At 40.5% G+C, this 21,304-nt stretch overlaps 1 protein-coding gene across 1 annotated transcript; it reads left to right on the top strand.

Moving 5' to 3' along the window:
* The first annotated feature begins 2,976 nt into the window (after positions 1-2,976).
* LOC109472559 (myosin heavy chain, non-muscle-like) lies at positions 2,977-20,608 on the top strand. Its single transcript, XM_019772342.1, has 26 exons — positions 2,977-3,177; positions 4,712-4,894; positions 5,464-5,584; positions 5,754-5,878; positions 6,606-6,758; positions 7,224-7,350; positions 7,623-7,735; positions 8,336-8,467; positions 8,887-9,000; positions 9,606-9,643; positions 10,057-10,225; positions 11,041-11,163; positions 11,500-11,625; positions 12,737-12,841; positions 13,097-13,166; positions 14,077-14,210; positions 14,601-14,753; positions 15,333-15,470; positions 16,657-16,740; positions 17,006-17,080; positions 17,328-17,455; positions 17,691-17,835; positions 18,429-18,601; positions 19,033-19,197; positions 19,617-19,797; positions 20,318-20,608. Exons 1-26 carry the CDS (start codon positions 3,151-3,153, stop codon positions 20,540-20,542), a joined length of 3,327 nt encoding a protein of 1,108 aa, XP_019627901.1. The 5' UTR covers positions 2,977-3,150; the 3' UTR covers positions 20,543-20,608.
* Positions 20,609-21,304: the final 696 nt, after the last annotated feature.

The following is a 21,304-nucleotide window of genomic DNA, read 5'->3' as shown; positions in this document are numbered from 1 at the left end:
GGTGTCCTGCCACCTGAATAGAACGGGAATCACCTCAGTATGCCCATTCCAACTTTATCTTCGACCTCAAAGTTTAAAGACAAAACGATACCTTGAATATAGACATTAAGTCCCAGGTTAAACTCTTGGTTTGTACAAGAGAAAAATTGTTACACTCCAATTGTCCTCCCATGACTTAGTTTTCTTGTTTTGCCCTCTTGCTAAATTCTAAATTCCTCTAAAATGTCATAGAACAAAAACCATGTGTGACTGTACGTTTCCCCCTTGTTTGCTGCTGTCTATATACTAGTACGTAGGATTGGGAGAGAGTGGCTTTGGGGGTTAGGAATATATATCCCTGTAAAGGGATATATATCCCTGTAAAGGGATATATATATAGAGAGAGAGAGATAGAGAGAGAGAGAGAGAGAGAGAGAGAGAGAGAGAGAGAGAGAGAGAGAGAGAGAGAGAGAGAGAGAGAGAGAGAGAGAGAGCATTACAAATCACAGTACTAGTGGCGCTGGGGTGCTCTGGTACATATTTCGCCCAGGGAGGGGTACTGCCGGTGTTATCACGATTAGGATACGGTGTATTTTAGATTTGTCACTAGGACCCGAGTTCATGCTGACTCGATCCCCCAGTTATGAAAAGTTCCGCGTCCCCATCCGTTAAAAAAGAGGCCGCGCCCGAAAATGAAGAAAAACAGCCCGTAAACTAACCGGCGGGGCCCCTATTTATGGTCACCGAAGGAAAACATAATGCTCCGTTTCCTCTTATTCTCCCAACCAAAAAGGTCAATGACCTGAACCAGACTGTTACCATGGTAGTATTGGGATGCATCATGTTGCAATTTTATAGCAGGGGGGATTTCAGACTGCTGTCTGACCATATACACGAATGTGTTTAAGTAAGAATCAACAGAGCAGACCATATATATGCGAAGGTAATTTTCAGTTGTCATTGTTTTACGTATATATACCTGTTAATTGTCTGAGACTTGCTGCTTGAATATTGATATTGTGTACTCCTGCGTAAGGCCCTGTTTGGACCTCCCAAACAAGAAAATCAGCAGAAGAGTAGAAAATTGTGCACTTCTTTTAATTAAAAAGATAACAAATCCTTTTTCTGAAATGTCATTAAGATAGCCGTTATAGGACTGAATTTCTTAGTTAGTAATACGTGCTCTGTACTGAATAATGCAATTTTAGAATATCTCCTGGTAAGTGTAGACCGATAAGCTGTGTTACTGTGTTAATTTTATAAAGCCTTGTGATGGCAAAATGGTCGTAATTTCAAGCCTAAAACATTTAAACAGACTGTGGCTTAGCAAAGTGTCATGATGGTTTATCAGTCAGTATTTTCTGGTTCCAGTGCAATTTTTACCGATAGTGCCACGTCACCTGCACCAAATAAAACAATCATGGCAAAAATATAGAAATTGACAAGGCTTTATCACACCATATTCACCTCGGGGCGGGTCATTAACCCTTGATTGTTAAACTTTTTCTGATGTCCTAACTTCTCTGACAGTTATCTACCATTGCCGACAGTCCAAAAACGACAAATCTTCCCTCGTCACATCTACTTAGAGAATTGAAAATCTATCTGATTGCCAGCCTAGCCGCATAGGCGTAGGCCAGACAAACTGCCTACAAGAAATTTAACCTTAATTGTTTATTCACTCGCAGACACATACCTTTTACGTTGGTTAGAATAGCTTCAGTTGACACTTTTTGACAGGAACTCGGGCACAGGTTGCTGTTGTTCTTGAAGGGTGTGTAAGCCTCCTTCTGCATATAGCTGATACGTAACGCCGTGTGAAAAACAACCCAGGATCGGGCCTGGTGGAGTTAATTGTCTGAAGCTGGCTTTTTGAATAACATTGATATCTATGATTATGATGAAAATTCTAATCATAATGCGCAGGTCCAGAGATGCATAAAATGAAATTATTTTCTTGTTTTAGTCACCAGTTCAATACGGATTTCCAACCCGCTACTTTTAAATGTATCAGATTGGTAACTTGTATGATTGAAATTTTCTGCATGAAAAGCATGAAAATCATAAAATGTGACCTTTTACAACGTTTTTAAACTTAAATTATTCATAGTTTAAACCGGATGGCAAAACATTTACCACTTATTGCTACTAAGAGGTGCTAGTGTCACGGAAATGAAAAGAAACCTACAGTGGACCTCACTTGAAGACAGAAGAAAGATGTCTAGACTATGCATGATGTACAAAATGACTAATAAACTGGTGGATGTCCCAACTACTAAGTACCTAATACCAGCCCAGAAGAGAACAAGAAATAGCCACGCATTCAAGTACCAGAGTTATCAACCAAGGATTGAGGTGTTCAAGAATTCATTCTTTCCTAGAACTATTGCAGAGTGGAACTCACTGTCACCAAGTACAGTAGGGGCACTGTCTATAGATAGCTTTAAACAATGTCTAGAGCTAGAAGTTCAAGGGTTAGGTGTAACAAGTCGATCGGTGTAATATAGCCAGCTGCCGCCGCGCCGCGTGCCTGCGAAGCTGGTGTGTTACGCCGAAAGGCGGTTATACCGGCTATACAGATACAGATACAGAAGATTTATAAAGTTGTTTGTGTCTCAGTGAGACAAGCAATATCTACATGTAAGTAGGCCTGTAGCTCCTTTCACATTAATTTCAACTTCTACTTTGTACTGGATTTTTCTCTCAATTTTTTTTCGCGTTTTTCTTATCCGACATGTGACTTTTAATTGTACTCACTTAATTGGTCCCCCCTACAAACCGCCATGGTTCGGTCCAAGACCGGATGGTATGGTATGCATCCGCCGGCTAAGAAAATAGTACGGTACTGTAGTAGTTCAGTTTAGACAAAAAATGGCAGATTCTCTTTACATATAAATCCACATATTGTTGGTACTAAAAGGAAAATATTTACCAAAGCTAAACAATGGAGAGTTTGCATATTTGGAATGATTAACCTTTGACCTGTGACGCTACGCGTGGTTGGAGGTGATTCGCCCAAACAAAGTGTACCGGACCAGCTAAAAACCTAGTACAACAACCATGTAAACCTACAAAAATGCAGCCAAAACGGACAGAAACCATGGAGGGAAACCCACACAACACAAGGGAAACATCCTAGCAGTGTTCTAGCAGTATAAATCGTCCAACAACATGGCGAAACCCGTGGTTTTGGACACGGTAAGTGTTGGTTTTTAGGAAAGGGGGAGGGGGGCGTAGCGTACCCAGCAATGTTAATATGACCACCTGTTCGATTTGAAAGTTCAATGTTGCCGCTTAAGTGCATATATATATCTTTATGTACATACAGCAATTATGAGTGTATATGTAGTGTTAAGGGGCGTATTTTACCACCACATAATGTGAATTTACCTGTTTTAACCGTTGAATTTTTGCAGGTTTGTAAAATTGACAGTTTACACCTGTCAGAAGGTATGGCAAAGCTCAGCGGACGAAACAAAATTAAAATTTAACGGCGCTCCAAAAATTTCACGGACATATTTTCGCAAACGACAGATCCAGTGCCAGCTGCACCGTTTCTTCTGTAATTTGCATTTTTTTTCAATCGACCTTTACGTGACCTTCCTAGAAAATTCAGTTGTTTTCACAGCTATTGTTTTACCCCTATCAAAACGCACGACTTACAACAAAGCATTATCTCAAGGGACTCAAACCTGCACCTGTGTTTTATCACGTCAATTTCCAAACATTCTGTATCTGTATAGCCTTTTGGTATGTTACACACCAGCTTCGCAGCTTTAAGTTTAAAGCTATCTCATGACAATTGCCCCTACTCAGTACTTCAGGTGACAGTGAGTTCCACCTTTCCACCCTACGATAGTTCTCAACACCTCAATCCTTGGTTGATAAGTCTGGTACTTGAAGGCATGGCTATTTCTTGTTCTCTTTATTGTACTATACTGTACATTGCATTATACTGATGAAAAAGAAAACTACAACATAAACCTCCCAGAACTCACTTATTACTGAAAAAAGTGGGACATTTCATCTTAGTTGCTTACAAAAAAAGATATGTCAAACCCAATTTTAAGCTTAGATTATATTTATTTAGTACTAGCAGTTCTTAGAATATTCACATGTTCCACTTGTCACCATTGTTAACTTGCACTAGTACTGTCTGTATCCTCTTAATATACACTTGTTTTATGTTGCAATAATCCCATGGGCATGCATACTGTCACCCCAGTGTCAAACTTAACATTAAATAAAGCTGGTTTTATCAAGGGCCAGTGTATGTTTGGTGCAGGCAGGTAGACATCTGAAACACCTGCACAGCTCCAATTTTTTAAAACCTGCCTAATGCAGGTGACCTCATTGACTTCATTGAAATCATTGACCTTATTTGTTTGGAACGGAAGAAGAGGAAATAGAGCAAAAACAGTCTTTGAGAAAGTGAGAGAGAGAGAGACTGGTTTATTTGTTTCTTACAAAAAGTACACACCAAAGCCTGTAAGCAGCCATATTTGGCTGAATTGGGAAGGCTTTAAATTAAAACACAACACAAAATGCTCTTATACTAGTTATAGATTAGCTATTTGATAAAGATTCTTTAATATTTGATAAAAACCTATTCGTTACATATCTAGTTTACATTACTTTCCTTTGGTAAACATTATTTAGTAAATAGACAATATCATATGTCTTTCCATGCAGCATTAGGCTCATCATCATGTTTATTTGTTTGTTTATTTAGGACAGCGGAGAGCTGGAGGAGATCGGGCGCCGTCTCCATGACGATGGGCTGGACCCGGAGGTGGACGATGAGCTGAAGCTCCGCCATGTCTGGCGCCTGTACCAGAGGTCAGAGGTCAGCCTGAAGTCTGCCCTTGCCGACATCCAGGACCTCAAACTGCAGCAGGCCGAGGAGATGAAGGAGGTGAGATGTCTTCAAGGATTTCAGATGTCCTAAACTAAGATAAAGGTGGAAAATGTCTTAAAAGAACTGTTGAAAGGATTTTAACTACAGTTGTTTGAGTAACTGTTTTTGGCGGGTTTTAGCTGTGTTTGTAAGGTTAGAGATGTCTTAAATGAGGATAATTTCTGTAGGAGCTGGAGATGTCTTAATTTACATGTCTTTTTGATGTTTTAAGGAGTTGAGATTTAATGTCGGGAAGGAGAATTGTCCCAAAAGATTGAGGCCAAGGCACAGTTTTCCACCAGACTCTGTTCTCATGATCTTGATCAACATTATATTGACATGGTCCCACCAGTGGCTTACTTTCATGGTTTTTGCTGGCCCTTTTCAGTACAAATCATGACACTGCAAAATTTAATGTAATAACTATCTTTTTGTGGTAATTTGAGTAGCCTGCTGGGTGCCATCATTCATAGTTACCACTGGCTCCTCATTGACATTAGCTAACATGAGTTAACAGTTTGAAATCTGATAGATAATCTAAAAATCAGACAGGTGTGGTGTAAGGAATCAGCTGTTGATGTCTTCAGGTGGAGAACTATGTGGAGCACATCCGGAGTCTGTCTGAGGAGAGAGAGGCGCTCACCAGCGAGTTCGAGGCGGAAAACGAGATTCTGCGCAACGAACTGGAGCAGCGCAAGATAGAGTGTGGTAAGTTTTTTTTTATTGCATTTCTCATAAACAATACTGTAGAGCTAGTCTACTACATGTAAGTCTTGTTTGTTTCTGGAGACCTCATAGCTTAAGTATGAGAGATGTGAATAAGAGGGCCTTCAGCAGGTGGCTGTAGAACCAGACTAACTCTTGTTTGTTTCTGCAGATGCCATAGCAGAAGTACGAGAGATGTTACAACAAGAGGGCCTGCAGCAGGTGGCTGAGTCCGGGCTAAGTGAACAGGTGGCCTACCTGCTGGTAGAGAGAGCCAGGCTAATGGATGAACTCGAGGTAAGCAGCAAATGGCTAATTTGTGGCAGGTGCAGCAAAATGAAAGGCGGCGAATTATTTATTTGTGGTAATGATCAGATCACGGTACAGATTAGTGACCGCAAAAATTGCAAATATAAAAACTGATTTTAAAAAATCATGATTGACAGCAATAGTCAACTCTTTCCTTTCTCAGCTTTTGTCTTTAAAGTTTGTAAGGTACCAAAGGGCTAGTTTAGAAAGTCCTAATCCCAGCTGCAAGACTACTGGACCAGTACTTAACCTCCTGTGAGGATATAAAGTTTGCCACTGCTAAATGTTTACCTGTGTGTGTATGTAGTGCTGCATACCAGTTCATTGGACTTGGATCCGGACTTGTAAGAATGTTTAGGTTCAAGTCCAAAAAAAACTAAAAGTCAAGAACCGAGTCTGGACTTATTACCATAAAAGACCATTTCACATACCCCTTTTCTCTCCAAACCACCTAAAACCTTCCGTAGATTGCAAAAACTTTGCTGCAAAATGAAGAAAACATTGCCATCGAGCATTGTCAAGTGTCGGCCTCCATGTTATGTTTCACCCAGACAACATTGCAAGGTTGCAAACATGCAATTTTGTATATGCCATGGGTTTAAGTCCGGACTTACGAGTCCGGAACTGACCCTAAACCTCCGGACTTGAATCCGAACCTGAACCTAAATGTAGGTTTAGGTATGCAGCACTATTGTGTGTGTGTGCTGTTCCCTAGACGGCAGCAGAGAAGAGACAGCCACACGTGATGAACAGCAGTGCTGACGTGGACCAGCTGAGACAGCTGCTGGAGAGGGAGCGGGCTGACCACGAGGAGGAGCTGAGACAGCAGAGAGAGAACATGATGAGGGTCAAGGAGAGCCTCACCAAGGTCAAGACATCTTCTTGTGTATAGAAGTGTTACAAATGAAGGGAAAATAGGATCAGGATAATTATATGATGAAGTGTACAGAGAGATGCAACTTAGTGATTTTAAGTGCAACCTGCAAAATAAACAGGGTTGCAGTAAATGTGAGAATAAAAGAGTGATGAATGAAGGAATAAATGAATTGATGGATGGATGGTAGAATGGATGGCTGGATTTATTAATATGAATATGAATAAATAAAATGATTTTATTTTAGGTGCTATTGCATTGAAAAAGTATTCAGGGGGTTTCAAAAGTGTGTAAAAAGAGACCGTTCATACATCATTATTGCCTCCTAGTGACTTACATATAAATTGCAACTATTGCAGGTTCATTTCATGTCAGTTTCATGACCATGAGCTGCAGAACTGAGTAGGTCCATACATGAGTGCCCCCTGTTGATTGACATTATTACTGCATCTCCCACAGGTTCATGATCATGAGCTACATGAGCTGAGCAGGTCCAAAGATGAGTTAGAGGAAGAACTTGGTCTGGCCAGGAGTCAGCTTCTTAAGTCTCAGGAGTTCAAGATGGACCAAGACAGTCTTGATGCAGGTGTGTTGAACTTAAGATATTCCTTTTCTTGATAAAGATTTATTCAACGTTGTCAAAGCTGCAATCTTTTTTATGTTTTGCTAAATATTTATGTTTTGCTAAAAGTCTTTCAAACGACCTATAAACAGCCTAGATGCAGTAACTGTTGTTTCCAGATCAGCTTTTTGCTTATAAAACCAACCATTTGGTCTGATACTACATGTTGGTTAGGCAACCTTAACTGCATGAATGTCAGCCAAACCAGTAAATAGATATTAAATGTTTCCTTGCAGCCAAACTGACAGCAGAGTTGGAGACTGCGAGGGAGGACCTACAACAGGATCTGGACCAGCTACAGGCCAGGTTCAGCCGGGTTGAACAGGAGAGAGATGCACTGCAGAAAGAGGTACATGTAGGGACGTTTGTTGAGATACCCTTAGCAGTGAAAGGGTCAACCTTCAATTCCATCCTGGATAAGAACACCCTTAGTGTAAGGGTTAATCTTCATTTCCATCCTGGATAAGAACACCCTTAGTAGTGTAAGGGTTAACGTCCCATTCCCAGCCAGTTTGAGAACACCCTTACACGTGTCAATCTTCATTTCCATCCTGTATGAGAACACCTTAGGAACATGAAGGTTAACCTTCAGCTTCATCCTGAATGAGAACACTTTTTATTAGCAGTGCAAAGGTTTATTTATGATCTCAAGATGGCTGGGTAGCCCCAATTCAGCTTGTATCAGCTGTTTTCCAAGGGGGCCCAGCAAAATTATACAAGACATACAGTGAGACAACATACAGTAAACATAAAAGTCTTATTCGTCAAAACAGAGTCATAGTCCTATACTCAAAGTCCTGGCCGTTCAAGGTCAAAAGCACGAGGTTATCCTCCCAGTGCCTGGATGAGAACACCCTTAGCAGTAGTACTGTGTTAACCCTCAGCTCCAAAGCTGCTTAGAATGTCCTCAGCTGTGTAAGGGTTAACTTCCCATTTCCCCTTCCCCCAGGTGTCAAGACTACAGCTTGAACAGAGAGAAGACAGGACCAAACTGGACAAACAGGTGTCCTCGCTGGACCAGAACACACACAGCCTCAAACAACAGCTGGACAAGAGCAAGAAAGAACTCAGCGACTCACAGGTACGGCCAGAAATCTTGAAGTACTTTCACAAAAAATAACCTGTCACACATTCAGAACCTTCCTCTGACCACCTTTAAACAAGGTTGGATGAAGTTTGGGAGCAGTCTGACCAGATTTAGGCCATGCCTACCTTTCTATACGTATCCAATGAAATTTAGGTTAAGTTAAGTGAACTTGACTGCAAAACGCACTCTGAACTACATAATATACTCCTGAGCACCAACCAAACATGGTTGAAGCTCCTGTTTTTTAAACATTTGGCTGGTGCAGCCAAACAATAGCTGACCTCACCAAACACTAGCCAACCACAGCCGACCTTGCTCCAGACCTACTCCTAACTATGGTAGGGGGAATTTCTGCAGTGTTTGGGAAGCCAATCCTGATGTCACGACTGTGTATTAATTATGGCTTGTTCCAGGCGTCCTGTCGGACATTAGAGGATGAGAAACGATCCCTGGAGATGAGACTAGAGTTTGCGAAGAAGGACCTGGAAGCAGTGAAAGAGAGAGAGAGACAGGCTGTCACACAAAAGGTAAATATAGTACATGTACTAAATGATGTGTACATGTATGTCAACAGCGATAAATTATATCTGAATTAGAAGTTATTGTAAGATTGTGAGCTTGATATTGTCACAAGTTTTATACATGTTTATATACCGGTACTTTCATTATGAAAGTAGGCTTTAATATCGATAGAAAAAAAATTATCAAAACTGATTCTCCCCCCTTTCAGGTAAAGTCATATTTTTCTTGGTAATTATTGCTTGTCCATAGAAAAAATGCGAAATTATAGATTGACATTTGTACAAACTTTTTGCATGGTTGGTTGAACCTGATGGAAGGAAAAGATGATTATCATATGTAACAATTTGGGCATCCTGCAGCTTTTCCCAAACTTTTAAATATTTTTATGAGGTGTAAAGAATTTAGATTTATTTCTGATCAGAAGATCAGAAATATTTTCATTCATGATTTTCCATATTGTGTGAAAATACTTGAGCTCAGAAACTACCCAGAACTGTAGATAAAAGTTTCTGCTGTGCATTACTAAGCTTATTGAGCACCCCTGAAGTGTGACAGTTTTGTTGACAGTAAATATGTAAAATATAAACAGAGAATCCACTGTTTCTCACAGGAGAGTTTGGCATCATCTGGTGAAGGGGCACAGAGAAGGTAGGTCTGGAGTTTTTTTACATTCAGGAAGCACTCTGGGGTCCAGCAGAAGACTAAGAGAACTGGTTATAAAATAAGATAACTTAAAGATGAAATGTTGTATTGACAGCTTATTATACTGAAATTCTGCAAGAAAATTGACAGGTCCATTGTATAACATGGAAATTAGAAAAAAATGTAGCTATTACCGTAATTTACATTTTTGAGAATTATATCCTTTGAACATCTTTCAGTTGGACTAGTTTTGTGTTTTAAGGTAATTGCTTTTGGCATGGCTGAGTGTGTGTACATGATTCCCAATACCTGTACAAATGTATACACAATGTAGCATTGCAATGCACCCCAAGTGCACAGCTAGTGGAATAGTAAAGGGTGTGAAGTCTGCCATCTCTGATTGTCCTGTTTTTCCCCAGGCTGAACATCCAGATATCCGAGCTGCAGAGTGAGAAGGAGCACCTGCAGCGGCAGCTACAGGACACCCGCGGGGACCTGCAGAGGGAACGCACACGCAGCCGCGAGATGAGCGCACAGGTGTCAGAAACACAGCTGCAGCTGGAGAGGATGCACAGTCTACAGGAGGAGGTCAGAGGGAGGGAAGGAGGGAGTGAATGAATGAGTGAATGAATGAGTGAATGAATGAGTTGAGAGATGAGTGCACAGGTGTCAGAAACACAGCTGCAGCTGGAGAGGATGCACAGTCTACAGGAGGAGGTCAGAGGGAGGCAATGAGGGAGTGAATGAATGAGTTGAGAGATGAGTACACAGGTGTCAGAGACACAGCTGCAGCTGGAGAGGATGCACAGTCTACAGGAGGAGGTGAGAAGGAGGGAATGAGGGAGTGAATGAATGAGTTGAGAGATGAGCGCACAGGTGTCAGAAACACAGCTGCAGCTGGAGAGGATGCACAGTCTACAGGAGGAGGTCAGAAGGAGGGAATGAGTGAAGGAGGGAATGAAGGAATGAGGGAGTGAATGATTTGTAAGATTAGTCCACATGTGTTGGAAAAAGGTGCAGCTGGAGAGGTTACACAGTCGACAGGAGGTGAGACGGAGTGAATGAAGGAGCGTGTGAAGGAGTGAATAAGGGAGTGAGTAAATGAAGGGATGAAAGAATGAGTTCAGAGATGATCACTCGGGTGTCAGAAACAGGCACAGCTGAAGAAGCTGCACAGTCTGGAAGGAGGTGACTGGGAGGGATGAATGAAGAGGGGAGGAGTGAAGGAATGAATGAATGAGCCACATTGTCTCAGAAATGAAATAAAACCATCAGTCTAAATGCTATATTGTTTAAATGTATTTTAAAGTAACTGTTGTTACTCTCCTTGAAGGTGATCTAAGAGACAGAAAAGATGCTGCAACAAGAGAAGAGTGACTCATATTTTACTGTCTTAACTTCAGGTGAACTCCTTAGAGACAGAGAAGACATTACTACAGGAGAAGACTTACGAGGAGTCCAAACACAGACAACAGCTGCAGAGAGACTTGGACGATCTCAAGTCACAGTTTCAGCAGGAGAAAATGGTTCAAATCACCTTGAAATGCTCTGACATGTGACTTGACAGTTAATGTTCAGTAGTTTTATCTGATCCTAATTTTGCAATGATGTAAATTAAAAGATTTTCGTACCTTATTTTCCTGGTGGAGGGAAAGGGGTTTTCTGTTGTTGTTTTTTTTAGTTGAAATAACCATAATGCAAATTTTTAGTTGAAATAACCATAATGCAAATTTTCTGTGGTGCATTGCTGTAAAAAAAAACGTCACAAATATTTCACAATTTACAGTACAGGGGGCAGGACTAATGTTATCAATTTTAGTAAATTGGATTGAAATTTTATTGATTTTTTTCCGTAACTTCAGGAGCTGCAGAGCAAAGTGGAGAAACAGAAGAAGGAGACGAGAGAAGCTCAGCTGGCCCTGGAGGCAGCCAATCGGGAGAAAGAACTGCTACACATCCAACACAAGTCACATGACCAGGGAGACAAGGTCAGACAAGCAAGCACGTCGGCAGAACGTACTGCGCCTGCGCAGAACTCCGCATTTTCGTGTTTTTCGTTGGGTTTTTGGTCAACGTTGCATCAGAATTTTTCCTGTTGCAGAGGATATTTCGTTCGAAACAAAATTTGGAAACTACTGTCGAAATGCTAACCTTATATGAGCGAATACAACCTTATATGAGACATTCTGCCAAAATGCTATGTACAATACATTACGGGTTTCGCGCAGGTGCAGTACGTTCTGCTGACGTGCTAGACAACCAGCAGTCACCTTCAACTCATAACCTTTCACCTTTCAACTTCTGCAATCTAATGTTGTTCATGGATTCCGAAACAAATTAATGGGATTTTGATTACCAAGAATCAACATCGTGATCATAAATTTAGTTGTAAATCAAAAATTGATTTTAGGTTTAATTTATAATTTTGATAGATTTTAACATAATTGTTTGCCTTAAAATTTCATTTTTAGGCATGAACAGTTAGGGGTGAATTCTGAAACTTTTCCACAGAAGGCTAGGGTTAATATTTCAACCCAAAATGGCCTTAGACAGTTAATTTGCTTTTCAGGATATGTACTAAGTACTGTTTACTAAGTCTTGTAGTCATCACTTCTGTGTACAGTAACACACTATGAGAAAGTGTTTACAGTTAAACAAACAGGTAGAACAGCATTGTTTTGGCAGGAATGTTGTTTATTTCTGGAGTTGTTAACTGTGAGAGAAAAACTTACATTGTGAGTCCAGCTCTTGGCAGTGTGGGTGGGCCAGGGACGCCTTTGTTTTTTGATCCTTTGAATTTATGAAGTTTTGCAATTTGCTTTATCCTCATTCATTCTACATTTTATGATTAGAACATATTGAATTTTTCATGGTCTGTTTTTGGTGTTTGTCCACCAGTATAATACTTCAGTTGTAGTAGGATCTAAGTTATATATTATAATTGTAAACTTAAGGTAAAGGTTTTGGTATTTCAGTGCCTTTGTTTTCTTGTATGGATACTTAGGATTTGTATTCTTTTTTGTATTTACACTGAACCTAATGGTCGTTAATTTGTTCTCTACAGTAACTAAGATTCAAACTTTCTGTTATTTTGTCCAGGTGTCGGAGCTCTCAGCCAGACTACAGGGTATGGAGACAGAGAGGGAGGGTCTGAAAAGGACCAGTCAGCTACTGGAGGATACAAACAAGCATCTGGAGGAAAAGGTTTGTACTTAATATTGTTGATGATTATGATCATTATGTTGCATACTATACATTTTTGTCAAAGAAGGCTTTTAAAATTAGTCCCCATACAGAATTTTACCCCAACATGCAGTACTTTGTTGATGTATGGTTATCAGATGGTTGTGCCGCACAAAGTGAAGTTTATTGTGCTGGAAATGGTTGCTGTTTACAGTAAAAGGACATATTATTGATGATTATTGAATTCTGATAAACCTGGTATTGTGTCTGTTGCAGCTTGCCAGTTCAGAGCAGTCATGTGATGACCTCAGGGACACAGTGCAACTGCAGAAAAATGTCAATGCAGGTGAGTTACTTGTGACAGGTGTGGGAACACTGTAAGGCTGTAACAGGTGGTTTCAGGTGACATGTGAAGGTATAACATTGTAACAGGTGGTTACATGTGACAAGTGTAACACTGTAACAGGTGGTTACATGTGACAAGTGTATCACTGTTACAGGTGGTTACAGGTGACAGGTGCACCATTGTAACAGGTGGTCACAGGTGGCAAAAGTGTAACACTGTAACAGGTGGTTACTGGTGACAGGTGTACCCCTGTAACAGGTGGATTACATGTAGCAAGTGTAACATTGTAACAGGTGGTCACAGGTGGCACATGTGTAACACTGTAACAGGTGGTTACTTGTGACAGGTGCACCACTGTAACAGGTGGATTACATGTATTACATGTAGCAAGTGTAACACTGTAAGAGGTGGTTACATGTGGCACAGGTGTAACACTGTAACAGGTTGTTACAGGTGGCACATTGTAACAGGTCGTTGCAGGTGGCACAGGTGTAATATTGTAACAGGTGGTTACATGTGACACAGGTGTAACACTGTAACAGGTGGTTACATGTATCAAGTGTAACCCTGTAACAGGTGGTTAGATGTGGCACATTGTAACAGGAGGTTACAGGTGACACAGGTGTAACATTGTAACAGGTGGTTACAGGTGGCACTAAATCAATCTACAACAATGTAGCTGCAAGCAGTAGTTGGTACCACTGTATGGTAGTTCTAAGTGACATCTTTTGATTGAACTGTTACACTGTAATCCTGGGTTGGTAATGGTGATACGTGAAGCCATGACTATTTCTTGTTCTTTTCTGGAGAGATATTAAATTTTGTAGAATTATAGTAAAACATGTATGTCGACCAGTTCATACTTTTCTACATGTACATCATGTATGTCTGTGTCCCTGTCCCTGTGCAGACCTGTCCACACAGCTAGAGGAGGCGACAGAGCGGGCGGGTAACGCTCGGCGGGAGACGGCAAACCTACGGGACCAGGTCAGCCGTCTGAGCGGACAGCTACTGGAGCAGAGGGACGAAACACGGGACAAACTGGTGTGTACACGTATCTTCTGTTTGTTGTTTCATCAAGGCCACATGCAGCAAGTGATTTTATGGGTTGTGACATCTTTGGAGAGCATTAAAAATAGCAAGGTGCCTGAAATTTCAAAGTAGAGACCATAAAAGTTGTAGCATTCATTAATTATTGAAGCAACCAATCCTTGTATTACAGCCAAGTCTTTTATTCCTGTATTTAAGAAGTGCATCAAGTGATACTTTAGAGTAAGTGTAGTTACTGTAGCTATAGTCCTGAGTAATGTCACTACAACTACACTCAATGGCTACACTTCAACTCAGTGAATAGGTCACTGTAAAAATAAAGGCACTGTGAACAATTCAAGATTTACAGTTACTGTAACTTAAACACTTCTTTACATTATGCAGTCCCATCTGGAGTCTGAAGTCGCTGACCTTCAGTCCCAGTTGGAGAGGGAGAAGAGCCGGTCCAAACTGGAGACCAGCTCCGTACAGTCACAGCTGGAGGAGGCTGAGTCAAGGTGTGCGTCTCTCAGGAGTCAGCTGGACAATAAGAACCAGGTTTGTTTTATATCAATCAATCAATCAATCAATCAATCAATCAATCAATCAATCAATCAATCAATCAATCGATCCATCCATCCATCAATCAATCAATCGATCTATCAATGAATCAATCAATCATCTTTGGGATAAAAAGAAAATTCATTGAATCGAGAATTCAGCTTTATACCAAGAATAAAATAGATTTATTGACACATTACAGTTTTGGAAACTGTATCAACTTTTAATCAACATACACTGAGGTATGACAATTATTTTCAAATTTAGTCACTGTTGCATTTTTTTACTGTACATAGTTTTTTCATTACATGTTCATGAAATATGAAATATCAGGAAATATGATTGATTTACATTATTGATAGACTTGTCTAGTATAAACTTATATGTTATCCAAAGGAAAATGCCTATTATTTATACTTAAGATACAGCATGTAGCTCTCTTGTTTAAAGTTAAAACCTTCCTCAGGGCAATACCGACTGGTTCTACATTGCACTGTAGCTTGGTTGTTCACCAGTAATTTTACCTACCAGATGTAACAATTGACGGAAACTGAAAGCAATGGTTTCTGTCCCCAGGAGCTGCAGAGTGCCCATGTTCAGGCAGGCAGGGTTCAGTCTGACACCTCCTCACTTCAGGCTAAACTGGAGGCAGAGAAACGTCTGAGACAGGACACTGAGGACAGGAACAACATGCTGGAACAGGAGGTCACAAAGGTAAATTTAGGTGGAACTTAAGGGGAGGTCCTTACAAGACTCTCATAGCCTGGTAGCCATCTTATCCGGTTGGGGCATAGTAGTTGGGGTGTTCAGGCAGGCTGTGTCTTCAGGGCTCTAATATTCTCATTACAAAAATTTAAAATGTTTCTCTATTAGGCAAATTTAAAAAATTCTATTCAGGAAAAATTGTTTGCCATTATATTTGTTGAGAATTTTAAAACTCAAGAAAGTAAACAAGAAAGTAAAGTTTATTAAATATTGTGGTAAATACTATGTATTAACTGCTTGCCAAAATTGAACACTACAAATTCTGGCATTGTTGCTAACTGACTACTACTGCATGGTAAAGCATTATTTTACATAAGATTTAGTATCACCATGATACAACATTTCATGTTATTTTATGTCCTCTTGCCTTCCCTCCACCCCACATGTCCTCTCCATCCCCATATAACACAACCCACATCTCCATGGATCTCTCTTCTCTTGTGTGTGGTGAGTTGTTAATATTAACCATCAGTTAATGATATTAAAGTTAACCAGTGATCACGTCTGCAAGGCTGTGCAAAGTTGGTCTTAAATTTATGAATGACATCTACAACTGTTACAGAAATATTGTAAAGTCACATTTGATTGTGGTCAGTTTTTTGTTATTTTGGACAGGGATGTGCCCTATATAGTAAATGGGCTATTAGTCTTAGGTGTCAAATGTATGTAAAAGAACACAGTGAACTTTTTGAGAAGAGGTACAATGTACATTTACATGTAATTATAAGGAGTATCCAGTGTGCTTGGCTTAGAATATGCGAGTTTTTACAAATTGGTGTTGCACCGCTGTTATTGTGAAATTTTCCGTCACATTCCCTGATTTACATCAGACACATTACGATGTCATTCATAAAAATGAACTTTGTGTTGCCTTTGCCACTAATTCACATTGTTCATAATTCCACAAGTCATATCACTTCTTGAATTAAGTAATAACCCTCCATAGAATTCTTCTCATACATTGTATAAATAACAGCAAAAAAGAGTCAATAATATTGTAACAAATTTGTTGACTTGGGTCATAATTTGTAATTCTATTGAAGGAAAGGACTTAACACTGTCCACTGTCATGGATGCATTTTTATGCTAGCCTTATTTTGTGATAAAGTGATGAGTACTGTCTGTTCATGAACAGGTCTGGGGACAGATGAAGGAGGGTTTGGAGAGATCTTCACGTGCAGAGTCAGAGAGGGACCAACTCAAGCAGCAGTTAGACATGGTGAGAACATCATCAGAAAAATTTGTTTTAGAAAATCTCAACAATTTTTTTAAATCACAAGGTTTTGTGAAAACATCTCAAATTTTGTAAAAAAAAAAACCCTGAATTTTGAAAATATCACGACTGTTTGGAAAAAATCTCAAGATTCTTTGGAAAAAAATCTCTAGATCTTTGAAACAATTCCAGGATTAATGTAAGTTGGTTGTACCCTTGAAGCCTGCCTGATAAACTAAACTGCCTGCCTGTTGTATGTCATTTTCTCCAGTACAAGAGCAGACAGGGCAGCAACAGGGAGAACATGGAGACAGCTAGAACTCGAGCTGAGGAGGCTGAGAGACAGGTTAGTGTTCAAAGTTAAAACTTTTGTTCCAAGACAAAGAATTTTTCTCACCTAGAGCTTCCCTCTCTGAATCCTTCCTCAGTAGATAGTCACCCAGTGAGGCTTGTCACGTGGCTTCTCTGAAGTGCGAGGTGTGACATCAACACAGAAAACCATTCTTTGTGTTGGATTGAGTCCTGATATGATTAGGCTGACAGTGTTTAAATATGACAGGGGTTCCTGGCTAACCCCACAGTTTGATTGACAGGTGAAGGAAGCTCAGTATAAACTGCAGAGAGTGGCGGAGGAGGCCAGGAGGTCCAAGGACGAACTGGAGAGGAAGAACAACGACCTTTCAGCCCTGAGGAGACAGCTTCAAGAAGAGAAGATGGACAGGTCGGAAAAGCACTTTTTTGTCTGTAGTAGTTGCTCAGCAGTGTTTGGGGCATGTCTAGGGGTCAAATTTGACTAAATCTACATGTAACTGAAATTCTATTAAATTTGTGTAGAAAGATAGGTCACAGTGGCATGGGAAAGGTACATGTACATTGTACGTGTGGCAGGCTTTTAAGCCATAGCCATAGCTGCTGTAACATTGATGAAATTGTTATTTATGTTGCTATGGCAACAGGGTGCGGACAGACCAGCAGCTGGAGAGCGCGCGGCAGGAGCTGGGTCAGCTGAGGGACATGGAAGCGAGGCTGAAGGTCACCAACTCTAAACTGCAGCACAAGGTCATGTCAGTGGACGAGGAGAACAAGTCTGTGGCAGACATGGTGGGTCAAGGTCGTTCTTATGTCAGGTCAAGGTCATTCATGTACCAGGTCAAGGTCATGTAAATGTTAGGTCAAGGTCATGACAGGAAAAAATGAGCTATTTTTTTTGCAGGCATGGCAAACTTTTACAGTCTTTAGAATGTTACTGTAACAGTTATGTTTTTGCCAGGTAGACTGTTTTGTCCTGTTATGTTATGAATTGTGATATGCTTTCCTTGTGGTTTGGCCTAAGCCTGAGGAAGAATAGTTTCAATTTGAGAAGGAGTTGAATCTAGATCTGGATCTGGGTACTAGTTTTTTTTAATGCAAAGTTAATATTTATCTTTTCTGCCTCTACAATCATTCCATGCATTTCACAACAGTCTTCAGGAAAAGTGAGTAGAAATCATAAAACACTTCAAACTGATGGTCCTACTATGGTTCTCTAATACTGTAATACAGTCATAAAATTCACCATGTCCTTGTATTATACACAAATTAAAAGAGTGCACTTGGTCAACCATCACATTACAATGGATAGCTGCATGTACACTTGCACACAACGTTTTGCTCTCTAGACCCTGCTTGTTTACTTGTTTGTTTGTTTACTGCAGCACCAGCTGTCTGAGCTGGGTAAACAGGCGATGCTGCGTCAGGTGCAGACCCTGCAGCAGGAGGTGGAGACCCTGCAGCGGCAGCTCGTGGAGGCCACCAGTAAACTTGACCTGCAGATCAGGAGATACGACCAGAGGAAGCTCAAGTACAAGAACAAGATTAACAGGGCAAAGTAAGGCCATGGAATCTGAGATATATTTTCTCTCAATGTCTTGTAATTTTGACATCTTAAGAAGAAGCTGAAAAAAGTCAGCAAAGGAACGCAATCATGGTTTTCTGATAATCATTCAATTTTAAATTAGTTTCTTTGAAATGTCACTTTTTTACATTGCAGTTTGGTGATAAAAAAGGTTAAATCTCTCAGTCTCAGTTTGGGTTGATTTTGCCAGAAAAAGAATCTAAAAGACAATCATACAGCAAAAGAAGTAACAGTGTATATCAGAAGAAAACTGTAAGAAGTTGGAAAGTAAATCTCCCACTGACGTTTGTTTTGTTTGTTGAAGGGGCATTCTCCGATGAGAGAAAGGGATATGAGAAGAAGTAGTCCAGTCTATACCAGATATAACCGACTGATGTTTGTATGTTTTTTTTTTTTTGTTTAAGGGACATTATCCAGCGAGAGAAGGGGATGAGAGAAGAAGCGGTCCACTCGACAGAGGAGGAGCTGAGCAGAGTGAAGTCCCAGCTACAGAGGGAACTGGACTGGAAGAAAAGTCTGGACGCTGACCACAAGAAACTCCTGCAGGACAAGAGAGACTTGTTAACCAGGTATGTGTGGAGACAAGAAAGGGGGATATTTTTTAAATTGTTGCTATGCCAATATTTTGAATGAAAAAAAAAATTTAGCAAGCCGTCAAGATGTAAACGGAAGACGGAAGGAGGAAAGCTGGAATCTCAGGTATAACATATTTTACTTCTTCAAGCTGTGTGTATCAAGGTTAACATCTCCTTTCAGAATCATGAGCAAGAGAACTCACATATCCATTCACCAGACGAGTGTGTTCCTTCTCTCTGTCTTTAGATTAACCTTAATATATTGTTGACTTTTGTTTCAAATTGACAGAGGCAGATGAAAGTGTATATAACATGAAACGAACAGTGTCTTCAACGGAATACCGCTAGACCAGCAATGTGGGCTGCTACTTCTTTTTGTCCATTCATTCATTTGTTCCCTCTTTTCCTTTCAGATTGACAGAGGCAGATGAAAGTGTACGTGACATGAAGAGGACTGTGTCATCGACAGAGTACCGGTGTCGGTTCCTGGAGCAGGAGAACTCCCAGATGCAGGAGAGACTGGACAACCTGAACAGACAGAAGGACAGACTGGACAGACTGGTGCGCGACTACAGGATAGAGAAACAGAGAGAGGTTTGTCATGTTTACCTTCGCAGGAGGAAATCATATTGTTTTTTACTCTTTTTCTTCTTCTTCCATCCCAAACAAACAAGGTCAATGACCGGGATCAGAAGGCTGTTGCCATTTTAACTGGTGCTATAGCAGACAGTCTGTGGTGTTGGCTCACATTATGTAGCAAGTAGCAGGGCAGAGTTGGAGGGGCTGGTCACACCATGTAATAAATAATCAATAATGAATGTGTTTGAGTAAGAATAAACAGAGCACCATTTTGTTGGGCTAGACCATGTGAAGGACCACCTGTAGAGGCAGCGGGTATTGAAAAGCATAGCACATCCCTCCCCTTCCACTGCCTTTTACATTCCCAACTTATATATACACTAAATCTGTATTCAGAATAAAAGCTCTTTCTTTTCTTTTCAACCAACCTAACAACAAAACAAAAAGAAATTAACACTCAGATAATAGAAATATGTCAACATTCACAAAAGCATTTATTACTTGATTGAAATGATTTTCAAAATGTTTCTTCCAGGCCATCACCAGATCCCTGACGTCCATTCCCCAGTCGTTGGACTCAGAGTTTGTCTCGGCGCGCCCCAGCAGTGGTCTGGGCACATCTCTCAGCTCACACATCTTAGATGGGCAGCCTGACCTGGGCACACCTTACCACCACTCCTCACCCATCTTAAACAGTTACCTGAGTCAGATGAACTACTCACCTGGGACAGAGGAGGACCTAGATAACTCCACGTACTGAGAACACACAACTACAAGTTAGTAGAAATTCTTCGATCAGTGACTGTATTTTTGTAAGGTAGATTACGTACCTTACGAATTCTTACAAAAATACAGTTACTGATCGAAAAATTTCTACTAACTGTTAATACTACGTGACTGATGAACCTCTTTAACGACACAACTAAAAGTTTCATCAAGTCCACACTGTACAAAACAAAGGATCAGGAAATCTAAGGTTTTCGCAGAAACGCTGAGACTGAGAGCTTAGATTGCTTGTGGGGAAGAAGACAGGGTGGAACGAAATGAAGGAAGACTGACTGCAGCCAGAGGCTTTTTCAACAACTCAGAGCTGTAGAACACATTGAATCATCTTCATCATACTCTAATCAGATTCAATGAAATCCTTCCTGTTCACATCAGGCCTTGGCTTCAGCATCGTGGCAGGTTTGCAAGTTGGATGTGATCCAGTCTTGTGGCATTTCCATATCAGATGATTACACCAAGTCGAGTAGAGAAAGAGCTGACTCCTAAAAGTGTCTACCAGTATAGGTATTTTTGTATACATTAATGAACTTGCCAGGGTGCTGCAACTATATATTGTGGTGTGGTGGGGCCAGTCAAACCTTTTTTTTTCAGGGTTGCCTGTGAGTATTCTACAGATTTTTTACTGGCAGTGAATACAATGTAGTACTGGGAAGCAACTTTGCTAAGTCACTAAACCAGCACATAACAATGCAGTGGTCCAGCAATTTGGTAAGGGTTGTTCTCAAAAGTACTGTAA

Source organism: Branchiostoma belcheri, unplaced genomic scaffold (assembly GCF_001625305.1).
Source record: "Branchiostoma belcheri isolate BF01 breed outbred unplaced genomic scaffold, Haploidv18h27 scaffold28, whole genome shotgun sequence".
In the NCBI taxonomy this organism is placed as follows: Eukaryota; Metazoa; Chordata; class Leptocardii; order Amphioxiformes; family Branchiostomatidae; genus Branchiostoma; species Branchiostoma belcheri.
This window is presented reverse-complemented; position numbering and strand designations above follow the sequence as displayed.